Genomic DNA, 14,548 nt, shown 5'->3' on the forward strand with positions numbered 1-14,548 from the left:
AAATATAAATAAATGTGAGCTGTTTTACTTTGTAATAGTTTCTATACAGAGATTATCATGGAAATACAGTTAGAATCTAATGAATTATTTTATGGAAGTGTGCATTCAAAAGGTTGCTATTCTACCAAAAAAAAGCTGACCTTTCAAGACTTATGCTCTTATGCATTTTATGATCCGAAACGTTTTGTATGTTTGGTTTACAGTGATTGGGTATACGATTGTAGCAAATGATTGATTGGTGTTGAACGGCAATTCAAAGCTCAATGGTGCTCGTGTTTTGCGTTCAGAATCTATGTTTCTATTGGTCGATTGAAATGATATGAATTATTTATTTTGTAGGTTAATTTCCAGTTGCTTCTATTCTAGTTGTGATTGAACAACGTTTGCATCCTTTAAGCAACGGTAATAAAAAAAGGACATTCAAGCTCATAAGTCAAAAATAAACTGACAACGCTATGGCAAATAAAAGACAAACAGATAAACAAAAGTACATTACACACAACATATTCAACTACAGACTGAACAACATGAACCCCATCAAAAACTCTGGCAATTTGAGGTACTCTTGAAGGGTATGCATATCCTGTTCAGCACGTGGCACCCGTCGTGTCTTATATGTTACATTGATAATCAATGTTTCTGGTACTTACATGTTCTAGATATTTCGCATGTATGACCACATCCGTTAAAACAGCATTTCGCATCTCCACTACACTCGTTGTCTCCCGAACACTGCTCAACACATCTTGATGTTAACCACGATGGGGATGGACATCCAACATAATGTGGTCCTGAAGAGGTTATTTTAGATTGTATTATACACTGTTATTATTGTATATTTCCAGGTTAAACGATTTCTACTAATTTTATCTGATAATAATTACATTAGATGTATGTTTCATTATAATATTTTATTTTGATTGGCTAACTGCACATCACGTGTTATTCCGTAAGCAGTTGCATTGCTCAATACAACTTTTCACTCATGATAACACGTGCTCCAACAATAAAGTGCACAGGTGAATTAAATAATAAAATATATAAAATTCGTGTTTTCATGATCATAGCTAAAAAATGTAATTATAAGTATTGAATGCTTCTTTTTGTAACTTTATCGGGTTGTAAAAGCGTTGACCGTGTGTACATTTTTAGAATGAAGCGCTTCCGCGCTTCATACAAAATGTACTTCGGTCAACGCTTTTACACCCCAATAAATTTACAAAAAGAAGCATTCAATTCTTAAATGAACAGAAATCAACAAAAACATAAGATTTTCTTAGTTTTTTACATTAAAGATAAAAAAATAAATTTCTTTGCAAGACTAAAAATGCGTTCCTTGATGTGATAAAGAATTAAAACATTTCATAACTGAAACATTTTTAATGAATACTGTGAAATGAGTCATAATTATTTGAACATGTAAAACGCCGTGTGCTATCGTAAATATCCATGTCAACAAAGATAAATCTGTAGATCGTTTATATAAAATGAGAATAAAGCAATGAATCTTCCATTATATGCAACATATATAAGACTTGATAAGAATTTCATGTTTTGCTAGAAGTATATTTGAGATGCGAATGAAAAGAAGATTTATAACGTAGTGTTTGCTTTCAAAGTTGTTTAAATGATGATCTATGACAGAAAGGCAAACCTAATACTAAGAACGAAAAACAAAAACCGTCAAGTGCAAATCACATTTAAATCACAACACGAATTTCATATGATTTCATTGTCCTGTAAAGTGTAAAGCACAATTCTTCATATACTCTGATCCATATGTTACCTTTATGTACATGCATTTGTGTTTATTTTACTAGCTTGTCTTTCCTACCTGATTGTATTTCTGACTGACATTGAGGAAGACGACATGGTACTTTCTCCCAACTGTCTCCTGGACAATATTTTGAATTACTGTGGTCGTTACACAGTCTAAATCGACTTTTAATTCCTTGTCCACATACACCTGTACACTGTGACCATGGAAGCCATCCGCCCCAAACGCCCACTCCTTTAAAACATAACTACAACACTTGCAATACCATTATAGAAAATAGTGACAACAAAGGATAATTCAAGTTTTACACTTTTGTCTTTGTTAACATAAATCATCTAACACATCTGGTATGGTTTCGGTGGACTACATAGTCCAGTTTAAGATTTATTCCAAATCTGTTTTTATAACCTACTTGACTCTCTAAATCTTCTGCTCTTATTTTGACATGAAGAATATTGTTCTTTCAGAAAAACGTTTCTTGTACACTTATATCAGTACCGTATGATTTTATTTCATCCTTTTGTGAAGAAAAAAGAGTGGAAGAGGATCCTGATGGATCAAAAATAGTAAGATTGTATTTTTTTCATGATTTTATTAGGATCATTCTATATTGTTTTAGCTTTGTAATACAGTTTAGTTTTCTGTTACCAAACATATTACACCGTAGGCATTTAAAACACAAATAAATGAATACGCCCTCCATTTAATGACAACCATCTAATCGCCAATACCATATATCAATTTCGGTTTTTCTGAGTGGTCAGATAAAAGGTAAAATCACAAGAATACTGAACTCCATGGAAAATTCGAAAAGGAAAGTGATAAGTGATGATGACACTGAATATATCATTTGTACAACATATGATATTCAAAATGGTCTTTATGTCCGAACAACATCTATATGTATTAACTAAATATAATTTTACAAGTCGATCTTAATGGTTTTGAGTTTAATTAATGTGTCATTCCAAAGTCCGGAGCTAGTTATCCAGTGGTTGCCTATGATTATTGTCTGTTGTACATATTTTTCGTTTGCTGTTTAGAGCAGAATTAGAGACATCAGCAGTATACTCAAATCTCATACGTTCATTAAGAAGATAAACATCAGATTCAAATCTGATTAATCATGAGGAGTTACAAATCAGGATAAAACACACACAAAATTGATGGAATTGTATTAGGTAAAAAAGAAGCAAGTCCGGGTGAGTTGCAAAAGTAAGCGTTTCCTTCCATGGGCCATACAGTATCCTAAATCATTTAAGAATGTGCATAAACAAATGTATAGATTTTCGATTGATTTATAGGGTTTGCTGTGAGCCTCGTCAAAACGACAGGAAATTTGTTCCCTATCGGATGAATGTTTTTCTCCTTACATTATATAATAATTCTACTCTTTAATTAGTACTAGTATCCATCAAATTACGTTATCTATTGTTTAGTACACATATATAAATATCCTTTATTTAACTCACATAAGAAAGATTATTTACCTTGTTCAGCAGCTGGCAGACAGTCTTCAGGACGGGGACACTCATATCCATGAATCGATATGTTTACTGATTCTACATTGCCGTTATCTAAAATAATAAATAAAAAATATATGCTTATAATTTTAATTCAATATAAAATAGAAATCATTGGTTGTACACATAGAGAAACAGAAATTACAAGTCTCAGCGTTGAATTTGAATCACGTTAATATTTTGCTTTCAATAATATTGGTTTAGGTCGAACGTTAATTATTTTTTGGGTAAAACAATGCTATTCAATAAGTGTCGTACTTTGAGATAAAATACAGTCCATATCACGATATTTGAAAAACAAAAATGTTAAAGATATAGATCACAAAGCTTGTTTTCAAGTAACAAAGTTTATTAAAATTGATTTATTTGGTAATTCTATAGTTTTCAATGAAGAATTTTTCTATGGTAAATAACAATAGATATAAATTTTGGTATTTCGGCTAGGTTTGGAACAAAGATAAGCACGCAAAGTGTAAACCGATTTATTGTATTTTTTATACTCTTATATTTGAGATCTATGAAATTCTTATTTTGAAACTATACTGCAACTGGAATAAAATTCTTTCTGTTTTTATATTTGTTTATTTTTTGTACAACATTTGGTAATACAAATATAATCATTATTTAAAAAAGGATGGAAGAGGGAATAATTTTGTGAACCAGGTATCAACTGTAAAGTATAAAATTGAAAAAAGTTTCAACGTTGTCGTCTATAATTTCCATAGTTTATGATTAAAAAATTGATTTGGATAACACTGTGACACCCAATGACATATTAGCTTTTGGAATTAGAAATAAACCCACCAAGTGTTTTACCAAACACAGCTGTTGGTTCTATTTTCCAGTATCCATTAGGATTTTCTCCCCACATTTGAACAGTTAAGACAGTTATGTCCATATATGAAGCTGGATCGAGACCTCTTCCAGGCAGAATTGTAGATTTTGTGCCATACGGAGAAACGAGATCCCATTTTATCTGTCCGGCATGTTGATGATTTACTTTTAAAGATATTTCAACATGTTCTATATAAGTAGCAGTGCATCCGGTGATTTCGACCACAAAGTAATTAGAGTCACGACTTAGTCTAAAAAATAAACCTAGTTTATATATTTTGTCATGTATTACTTTTTACATTATTAATTTATGTGTTCACAGTTTAGGATAATACACATTTTTATATATTTAGAAATATTCATCAGGTCAAACATTGCTTACTTTAACCTAGAATTTGTAACTTTTAATACAATGTAACTTGGATTGAGAGTTGTCTCATTGGCTCTTATACCACATCTTCTTATTTATAGATAAAAAGAACAAACAGACGACCGATCAATTTTCAGAAATATTCTTTTTCTTTAAAAACTAATTAGATATTTACAGGGAACCTACACATCTATAAAACTACAATATATTTTGAGGTCAAACGAATGTATTGTATAATAAAATGAAGTATCACAAAATGGTGAAATACTTGCATAATTAATTTTCAAAATATGACAATATACATTTATTTGATAAACAATCAATCTCATATTTTTTTTAATTTGTAAATTTTCTTAAATTATTTACTTTAATATATTTCTCCTGAAAAAAAATTCTTCATGTGAGGCATTGGAACATTACCCATGAACAAATATTTATTTAATATCAAATTATCAAACATTAAATTACTTACGGACTGTTAAAAGTTTTTGTTGTTGTACAATTTTGTCTTTGTGGGACGTTAATCCAGGTTTTACTCCTTTCAACCAGAGTGCCAATATCAAGTAGTCCGAATCCAAAATATGATGACACTAAATTAGAAATTATTTTCCAATTATAACAATATATATTAGTGTTTGCAACTTATAACATATCGATTGATTGCCTTTTGCCTAACGTCAAATGAGATTATTTAAGACATCTAGCCGAAGCTGGTTTTTCACTTTTTAATGGAAAGCGGGTTAAATTTTGTACTGTTTTCCGTAAGGCTACGTACACATTCTTATTAGCTGCGTGGCTTCCTATTCATACCTTACACACAGTATTCACACTTTTGTATAGATTTTACTGCTAGACCAAAGGAGTCTATAGGATTATAATTCATATTCTATGTCAACCCATGGGTTTATGTTTAAAATATTGAAACATGTCCACATATTTGTAGAACTGACTGGTTTAAAAACCAAAATGTGCTTTATATGGATCTATATGTTGAAATCGAATATCTTATTTCCCATTTATTTGAATTGACCTTTTTTAAATGAAAACGAGAAGCTTTTATTCTTTTATGTACACGTTCTGTTGATAATCGAACACATACTATTTATTTCTTCGTATTGTCAATTATAAATTACCCATACTTTTTGAAAGTAAGTAACGAGTAAAACAATATTGAAACGTTTTCGTCAACATTGGAATTTAGAAGAAAAGCGAGAGAGCTTATTTGATTGAGTTCCGTTAAAAGTCTTGTATTGAACAATGAACAAGGAATTTTCAAATTTGACAGAGGGAATGACTAGAAAATGACAAAAAAGGCATCCAAACCCAAAACAAACTCCAGAAGGCCAACACATGTTCAGACTGAATAAAACACGTTTTTGATTGTTTTTTTAATCAAATGTTCATTTCGATATATAAACGATATCTTATTTTCTTAATGACTACCTCGGATTCCTGCAGCATTTGTTATGAAATTTGATCTGTATATGTTATCTGGGAGATTATTTCTTGACGTCTGTACCAGTAGATGCATTATGTCCCGATACGTTAGAGCAGGACTGAGAAAAAAAATGTTATCATTAGAATGAAATGTAATGTATGATAATGTAATTAGAAACAATGAATGTATATCAAGTATTTTCGTATACTAAAATTTTTTATTTATTTTTGTAGGTGTTAATTTTAATGTTAGTTTTAGTTAAGTTAAACTTTTGTGTCAAGATTTAAAAATGTTGCAATATATAGTTTTTTTTTCTTTCTCGAAACTATGAATTAAATATAATATAGAGTTTACGTCAATGTAAACAACAAGTAAGCTTTGCCATATGTAGAATATTAAAAAAAGGATAGAAATTTATCTTGTTATTTAAAACATACATTTGTGTGTTGGTCTGTAATTCTATAAGTAACTTGGGTACATTATAAATGCTTTAATATTGACACATTTTTGTCGTATTTGCTACTTACTTGGCACTTAAAGCAAGAGCTACAGCACCTGATACCATAGGCACTGCTGCTGCGTTCTGGTTAAAATTTGTGGTGATTCCGTTTCCAATATCTGTTGTAATCTAGAAAAAAAAAAGAATGATATTTTTTTCCATATGTTTATCAAAGTTATATTTCGCTTTAAAAATTGTAAAAGAAGATTTAAATAATGGAAAAATTCGCGTTGATTCACAAGAACAGAAGAAATTGGAATTAAAGTTGAAAATAAATCCTCTTATATTCTTGTTCAATAAGAATAAGACGAATCGTTTAAAATAACTTTAGAAAAGGAAATAAGTGAGCAAATTAATTCACAAAATGCTATGATCTAATGTTATGTTTAGGTAAATTTAAGACATAGAAATGACAAAATTCACAATTAATATTCTACTTACACGTATACTTCAAATATTTGTTTGAATGTACATAATGCTATGATGCATATAAAACGTTAACAAGAGTTGCATTCACTGCACGTTTTTGTGTATATGATTAGTAAAGTTTATCCTTTGCCGATAGCATCTTTTTGCTCATTTTCTAGAACGTTATTACATCATTGCTTATGTAAGGAATATTCTAGTAGTATTACCTTAGAATATTTTAAAGGGTCCTGATAACAAAGAGTGTTCATTTTCGAAATTATATACTTGGTTTCCATAAAATAAGGATATGTGAAGTGTTATTTGTTTAAGTTTGAGCATACAAGAAACAGGTCAAAGTTTTAATCGTCTAATTGTACACCTATATCAAATAAAAGATATGGATCCATCATGAAGACCTAAACTTCTTCAATTACTTTCTATGATTAGCGTTATAATTTATAAACTTTCAATCCGGAAACTTCTGCACGAAAAGCGCATATGCAAATAGTTTGTTGATTATTTTGTAACTGTAAATAAATTCATTATAGATACAAGGATTAAATTTTGTATTTACGCCAGACGGGCGTTTCGTCTACAAAAGACGCATCAGTGACGCTCGAATCCAAAAAGTACGAAGTTAAAGAGTATTGATTTTACTTTTACCATATTGTTAACATTACTGATTTCGTAAAAGGTCCTTTAGATACTTTTCCAAGGCCCGAATTAAATCATGCCAACTTCAATAAAACTAAACGAAAAGTGTCAGAGTTGAATTTTAGGATAACACATTATGAAGATATTGACTTTTTATGGGGTCTCACAGGCATCCAGGTAAATTCATACTAACCACTCTTCTATTACTTCTATCACCTGGTTTTTCAGTAAAGGCTGCAACCATCATAGCACTGCAAGCTTCACCATTAGGAAGTTTTCGAAGATTATGCTGAATGCCTGAAAAATTTGATTATCAAATATTAAACTATATAAATGTTACGTTATTAATAAATGTTTTTAAAATATATGACTTTCAAAATAATTATTGCTGATACTACTTCTCGATTTTGACACCATTACAAATTTTGTGCTGAATTTTTGTATTTTTAAATTTTCTTATTTTAGCAAACAATTTCAATTAATTTTGTATTATCTTTCAGAGATAAAATCAAACTAACACTTCATAAGTTAGTCTTATCAGAAGCTTCAAGGAATCACAGTATTCGGATCGCTTAATGCCATAACAATATTTTGCTGCTGAATTTACGAACGTACCTTGGATTTTGTTTGTCTATTTTCATATAACTCTCGTGTGGATCAATTTAATTAATTGCAAAACTCACCAAAGATTAAAATATACAGGCTCCGTGTTGAAAACCGTACCTGAACCTATAATGTTTTTTTAAATAAAGTTGTAAGTTGGATGAAGAGTTGTCTGATTGGCACTCAAACTACAACGTCCTATATCTATATACACATTTATGTTTTGATCTGAATTCTTTTACCCTTTTCTTATGTTTTAACAAGTTAATATATGGCTTGAAAGTTCTTGTAGAAATCATTAACTGAATACCTGCTACAGATATCACATATCTATTGGCAACCAGTCTGTCATAAGAACAACTATCACGAAAGACATCTGTTTCTTCTCCGCCACTATTTCCAGTAGTAGAAACATAGACAGATCCAAGACCACCCCTTCCCTGTTCATATAAAAAAACCAAAACATAATTTATTACTAAGGCCAATATATTTTAAGCTGTAACAAACATATAATATACTCATAATAAGTGTAATTCTAAAGTAAGTTTATAAATTATGGTTATAAAATCCAAACAATACCATACAAGGATAAAAAAATGTTAGCACTAATACAAAAGGTGAATGGGTTCTCAATGTTTCTTGCAGTACATTTCCACATATCTACCGAAACGTTTAAGTCTCAGACACACATATAAAAGATACAAAAACGATTACTTGAACAAGTTAAAGTCAACAATTCTTATACAGCAATAATTAATGTTTCTTAGGTAATTCTTAAAGACTTTTACTGTCTTGTTATTAGGTGAAAAGCATCACAGAAAATGCAACCATAATAATATGTATTAATTCAGATATTCACACGACCATCTGGTTATTCAGAGGTAAATGCATTTTAGTTTTTAAAAATTGTCCTAATACTATCTGCTAAGTCTGACTCTTAACCCGTTGTGTCTTGTTAGGCATTCAATATTTTATTCAGATAATTCAGTAAGACAAAATTTTTGCAAGACTGAAGATGAATTTATAACTGTGCAGGCTTCCAAAAAACAAAGACTACAGCCAATCATGATAAACTAAAATGATTGGAAAATACACCACTTGTTTTTTTTCTCGAAAAGTTACTAAAGTGAGCTAGATTTCGATTGAATTATGGTGCCCAAAAAATAACATTATCGTTAACAGTACTCCTAACACGGCGTATATATTAAAACATTAAAACAGAAAGATATGGTATGATTGCCAATGAAATAACTCTCCGCCATGGACCAAATAACGTAGACGTTAATAGCTGTATGCGAATGCCACACCGCAAGGCAAGTTACAAAAGGTCTCGAAGTTTCTTTATCATCTATATGATCTAAATAACCATAAGCGATATAAACTTTAATGCACAAAATGTAATGTCGACAATTCATGACTCTTTGATTGGCTCAAACCAAATTTTGTTAGAGGTGGATGATACCGGGAGGACATTCACAAGTCAAAAGTCGAAGAAAAATGGAAAAGCCATGCATAAAAAAAAGGAAAACATATTGTATAAAAATAATTACTATCATATAAGTTTGGCTTAACAAGAGCAATTGTTCTTTAAGAAAGTTCACTAGATAATAAGTAGAAGTAACAATTATATTTTGCTTTTAATTTAATATATAGTTACATAAGTTGTTCCGTATTCCAAGGAACTTTCTTGATTGGAAAGTAAAGGATATGTCTTTGTTCCAGTATGGAAGTTAGCAAAGCTACAACTGTAAACATCTATAACATCACTACGATGTCTGAGTAAATTCGCGTCAAATGTTTCGTATATTGCTGTCGAGGCTATTTTAACATCTGTCAAAAATAATTCAACATTAACACATACATTATAGTTTAACTCATAATATTGTAAAGTGTCTTTTTCAAATCATCGGTCGTCAGTTGCTTTCGTAATTTGATTTTCAAGTTTTTTTTCTATTTATGTTTTCAATACGATAGGCAACATCGCAAAGTTTTGCCAATACTGTCAAAAAAGATCAGCTATTAAATGGCAATATTACTATTGAAGTTATTTGAAGATTGATGCAAATGAAAATTAGATATATCTTAACATTAAGAAATGTTTTGTGACTGTCAAATTTTCTCTATCAATCGCAGTTTTCAAATACCAATCGCGACTTTCATTTTACTATATATTTTCGTTTTTGATACGATCAGAAATGTTATAGCCTTGATTTTTTTAAACATATTTCTATAAATAAAAAAAACTTGCCAGCAATTTCAGCTTCAAAGGCAATTCCAATTATACCCTGTCGATTCTTCTTCGCTGCAATAATACCGGCTACTCTTGTACCATGTCTTTAAAATGATTGGTTACAAGAATTTATTAATAATCATCTTAATATTAACAATGACAACGCAGTGTTAACAGTGACTATCAGATTAAAATAGTTATAAAGCAAAACAAGTACAAAGTTGAAGAGCAATGAGGACCCAAACTTCCTAGGTAGACGTTTGACGTATATTGTAATGATCTTTTTGGGTTAAAAATAAAGCTTATGCTGATGTTCAATGTTATTCGTATTTCAGAGAGGCATAACGCCAGCAAATATATTTGTTATATAAATGTTCACACTTATTAAAGGGTTTAATGGGTGGTCATTGATATTGATGCACATTTAAGGCCTTTTTTTTTTTTTTTAGAATTGAAGCCAATTTCTTTTTGACTTACTTTAATGTTTCTTGATCTTCTCTATTCCATGCGTTGCCACCAAACTTGTATCTGGACTTCAAGAAGAGACAAATCACGTCTTTAAAAACTTATAAATGTGAGGCCGACTCCTCTTGGTTAGTATGTAATTTAATGTTTATGTTTGTTTGTTCATATGTGCTTTTATATTAAGTGTAATTGTTTATACATATATATTTTCTGTAACTATGTAATTTGTAGTTAATGAGAAATAAAATTCATTCAGTCAGTCATAACGTATATGTTAAAAGCATTTTGACTACCATAGAAAGTTCCTATAAACATTCAGTATAAGAAAGATGAAATTATAATCAATTGCTGATTGAGAAAAAATGAAATAAAAATATTTCTAATCACATAAATGTGTCATAATATTTATGAATGTGATGGGAAAAAAACATATTAAATACTTTAATAACATTTTAGAAAATGCACTTTTATAATAGGTATTATTATCTATATGTAGCAGGATTTTGAAACTCGAACAAAAGAAAAAAAAACATTATTCATATGCTTTGATATTAAAATAAGTCAACGATGCAGCTAATCACAAGTACCATCTCAAAAGGGTCTTTAGTTGATATACAAAGGAAAGCAAATTCTTTGAGGAAAGACTTCATTAAAGGAGAAGGTATGATAAGGCAAGTACCTTTGTCAACATTAATATTAATATTGTTCATTAATGTGTAAAATGAATTTTTAAGGGTACCAATGTTCGTTGATTAGGAAACACTTGCATGATCGTGAATATTCAATGTCATGGTTTTGTCGAAGTCTGCGTACGAGCCTATATGAAATGTGTCATTCGTTAAAAATGTAATTTCCTGGATCACTTGTATCTTAAAAGATCCACGAAAATTGGTATCCAACGAATAATAAGGAATCCCTATTAGTTAAAACGAGAAAAACTGACAACATAGTCTCGGTTTGAGATCTTCTTATCAATATCTATATATGTGCAACAGACAAATAATGATGTTACTTAACAACCTCTTGTGTCCATTTAGGTTAGATTAATCTTAAAAGAGAGTAAACAATACACAACATAGGAATCTAAAGACTGAGCTATATAAACCCAACCAAAAACAAGAGTGATCAAAGGTGCTCTAGAAATGCAAGACGATCCTGCTCCATTATTGGCACCCGCCGCGTTTCTTGTTGTTAAACAGGCTATTACCACCGTCTTACACCTATATATTTTGTTTACTGTCATGCCAATTGTATCGCATACTATTTTTGTCTTTGCTGTCTTTCTGTGATTTATAAAAAGATAAGGTTTATTATATGTCTTTATACACTAGAAAAATGATCACTGCAATAGTAATATAGGTACAGAAAGTATGTATTTAGCGTAGTTTGTGTCATAACATGTCTTCATCGAATGGATACGATTATGTTTGTCTAACACGTCTTATCTAAGTCATTTAGTTTAATTGTTGGAGCGTCAATTTCGAGCACGCTGAGACCAATTTGTGTTATGTGCACGTGGATGTTTGTGTGCATTTTTGCATTTTGTTTTTTTTCTTATTAGACATTTTTGAACGAAGTTGGAATTTGAATTATAAGCATTAAAATTTTATGTTGTTCTCCTCTTATATTTAATGCGTTTCCCTCAGTTTTAGTTTGTTACCCCGATTTTGTTTTTTGTCCATGGATTTATGAGTTTTGAACAGCGGTATACTACTGTTGCCTTTATTTACAAACATTTTCAATTCCTTTGTGAGAAAGTTTGTATGCTTACCCATAGCCACCGGCGTGACCTGAAAATATATATGCAAACATTTATGCTATATGTTAATTGATGTTGAATGCACTGAACTAAGTGTACATCATGATAAAAATGGAAAACTGTTGTCACGGCAATGTTCATCGTCTTACTTCAATTATACATCGTTATATTTATCGCGAAGCTCCTTTTTTTTTTTTTTTTTTTTTTTTTTTTTTTTTTTTTAAATATCTCTATATTTGTTATCATCTAATACATGACAAAACTGAGAGGAAAGTTCAGTTATATCGGCGAGAGTTGACTTACCAATTTTGATATATCGGTCTACTTATGCGTGTATATCCAGAATCCAACGTCCTTTCCTGAAACAAAAAATGAATTACTATTTTTAACAGTGAGAAAAAAATCTAGATTTTGTTAAGTACGGCGATATAACAAATTTATAATTTAAAACGTGTGTTCTTAAGACTAAACATTTTCATTGCATTGCATGTTTCAAGACAAATGCATTGCCTCTATTCCAAATGTCTTGGTTTCTATTAGTGATAATGTAATCTCCTTTTTGCAATTTCAATCGATTATCTTTGCAAGAACATATGTATTGCACTATTTGTTTATTTGTAGTCGTCCTTAACATTAATGGAATATAAGCATTTTAATTGATATAATAATTTTATGCTATACTAATGCGTTAAAAGTATGCATTAATCTAAAAAATAAAATCACAAAAATACTGAACTCCGAGGTAATTCAAAAGGGAAAGTCCCTAATCAAATGGCAATATCAAATGCTTAAACACATCAAACGAATGGATAACAACGGTAATATTTCTGACTTGGTACTGGCATTTTCTTATGAAGAACATGCATTTTCTTATATAGAAAATTGTGGATAAAACCTGTTTTATATCTAGCTAAAACTCTCATTTGTATGACAGTCGCATCCAAATCCATTGTATTTACAAGATGCGTGAACAAAACAAACAGACACTATAAGTAAAAAATCGCAAAAATAGGGGTACAGCAGTCAACATTGTGTTATCATCTTAATCACTATAAAACAAACAAATGTAACAAAGAAGCACACAAAGCATCCATCAAATTTAACATCTTCATTTTGCTTTTTTATTATAATTTATTTGTAAATTCACTCATAAAGCATTGAAAGATTTCAAGTACTGGAGTAGAATCGCGTGTTTGACGTCACACAGTTAGATATAAATTAATTTTGTCGTCCAAAGTATTACGGGATACATAAGTACAGAGTAACGTCAAATGGATATCCCAATAAACAGACTTGACAGTAAATGTAATTTTAATAATATAGAATAACTTTTTCGTTAAAGTTATAACGGGATACATAAATACAGAGTCACGTCAAATGGATTTCACAAAAAAAACCCACCCAGAACTAACAGTAAAAGTAATATCAATAAAGACAAATTAACAACTGCAGTTTTTTTTTATTCAAACAAAACAAAAGGGGTATATGTACTCACAATGTTGATGTCTATGTGGTCCTGGACACCTGTGTCAACCACACCAACTGTCACTCCAGTACCATTCACACAAATTCTCCAGGCTGGCAAAACATTCATGTCATATCCGTTTGGTCTGTTCTAAAAGATAATGATAAACAGATATAAGAAAAAATATCGTTTTTTAATCGAGACACCTGAATTTTCTAAATTTAAATTGAAAAATTACAATCAGGAAATATGTCACAGTTTTATCAAAAGTAAAACCACTGACTTGTTAAGTTTAAGGACTGGTTGTGATGCATATACGTTAAAATATTAAGGTAGATCATAGGTATATACTTCTTGAGATAGAAATTTCTTAAACTTTGTCAAAAAGAAGATTTTACTATGCATTTAAAAATATAATAAAAAGTATGGGTCACCGCGCTATTTTCCAAGCTATGAGTCGTTAGAATTGCCTAAATTTTGTTAAAGTTTTCACGAAAAAACACATTTGTGTGCATAAAAAAAA

General features: G+C 30.2%; 1 protein-coding gene across 3 annotated transcripts in view; it reads right to left on the reverse strand.

Annotated features, from left to right (window-relative positions):
* Window positions 1–14,548, reverse strand: part of LOC143064334 (neuroendocrine convertase 2-like) — a 28,671-nt gene that overhangs the window by 11,615 nt on the left and 2,508 nt on the right. For all 3 annotated transcript variants that reach the window (XM_076237099.1, XM_076237098.1, XM_076237097.1), the window contains exons 4-18: window positions 14,056–14,175; window positions 12,864–12,919; window positions 12,573–12,591; window positions 10,814–10,869; window positions 10,355–10,440; window positions 9,764–9,936; window positions 8,417–8,546; window positions 7,697–7,800; window positions 6,470–6,570; window positions 5,948–6,060; window positions 4,977–5,094; window positions 4,105–4,385; window positions 3,268–3,354; window positions 1,835–2,011; window positions 651–791 (exon numbers count right to left, since the gene is read on the reverse strand). In XM_076237099.1, the coding sequence (XP_076093214.1) occupies window positions 651–791; window positions 1,835–2,011; window positions 3,268–3,354; window positions 4,105–4,385; window positions 4,977–5,094; window positions 5,948–6,060; window positions 6,470–6,570; window positions 7,697–7,800; window positions 8,417–8,546; window positions 9,764–9,936; window positions 10,355–10,440; window positions 10,814–10,869; window positions 12,573–12,591; window positions 12,864–12,919; window positions 14,056–14,175 (1,762 nt within the window). The remainder of the gene's footprint in view (window positions 1–650; window positions 792–1,834; window positions 2,012–3,267; window positions 3,355–4,104; window positions 4,386–4,976; window positions 5,095–5,947; window positions 6,061–6,469; window positions 6,571–7,696; window positions 7,801–8,416; window positions 8,547–9,763; window positions 9,937–10,354; window positions 10,441–10,813; window positions 10,870–12,572; window positions 12,592–12,863; window positions 12,920–14,055; window positions 14,176–14,548) is intronic.

Source organism: Mytilus galloprovincialis, chromosome 2 (genome assembly GCF_965363235.1).
Source record: "Mytilus galloprovincialis chromosome 2, xbMytGall1.hap1.1, whole genome shotgun sequence".
NCBI classification, from domain to species: Eukaryota; Metazoa; Mollusca; class Bivalvia; order Mytilida; family Mytilidae; genus Mytilus; species Mytilus galloprovincialis.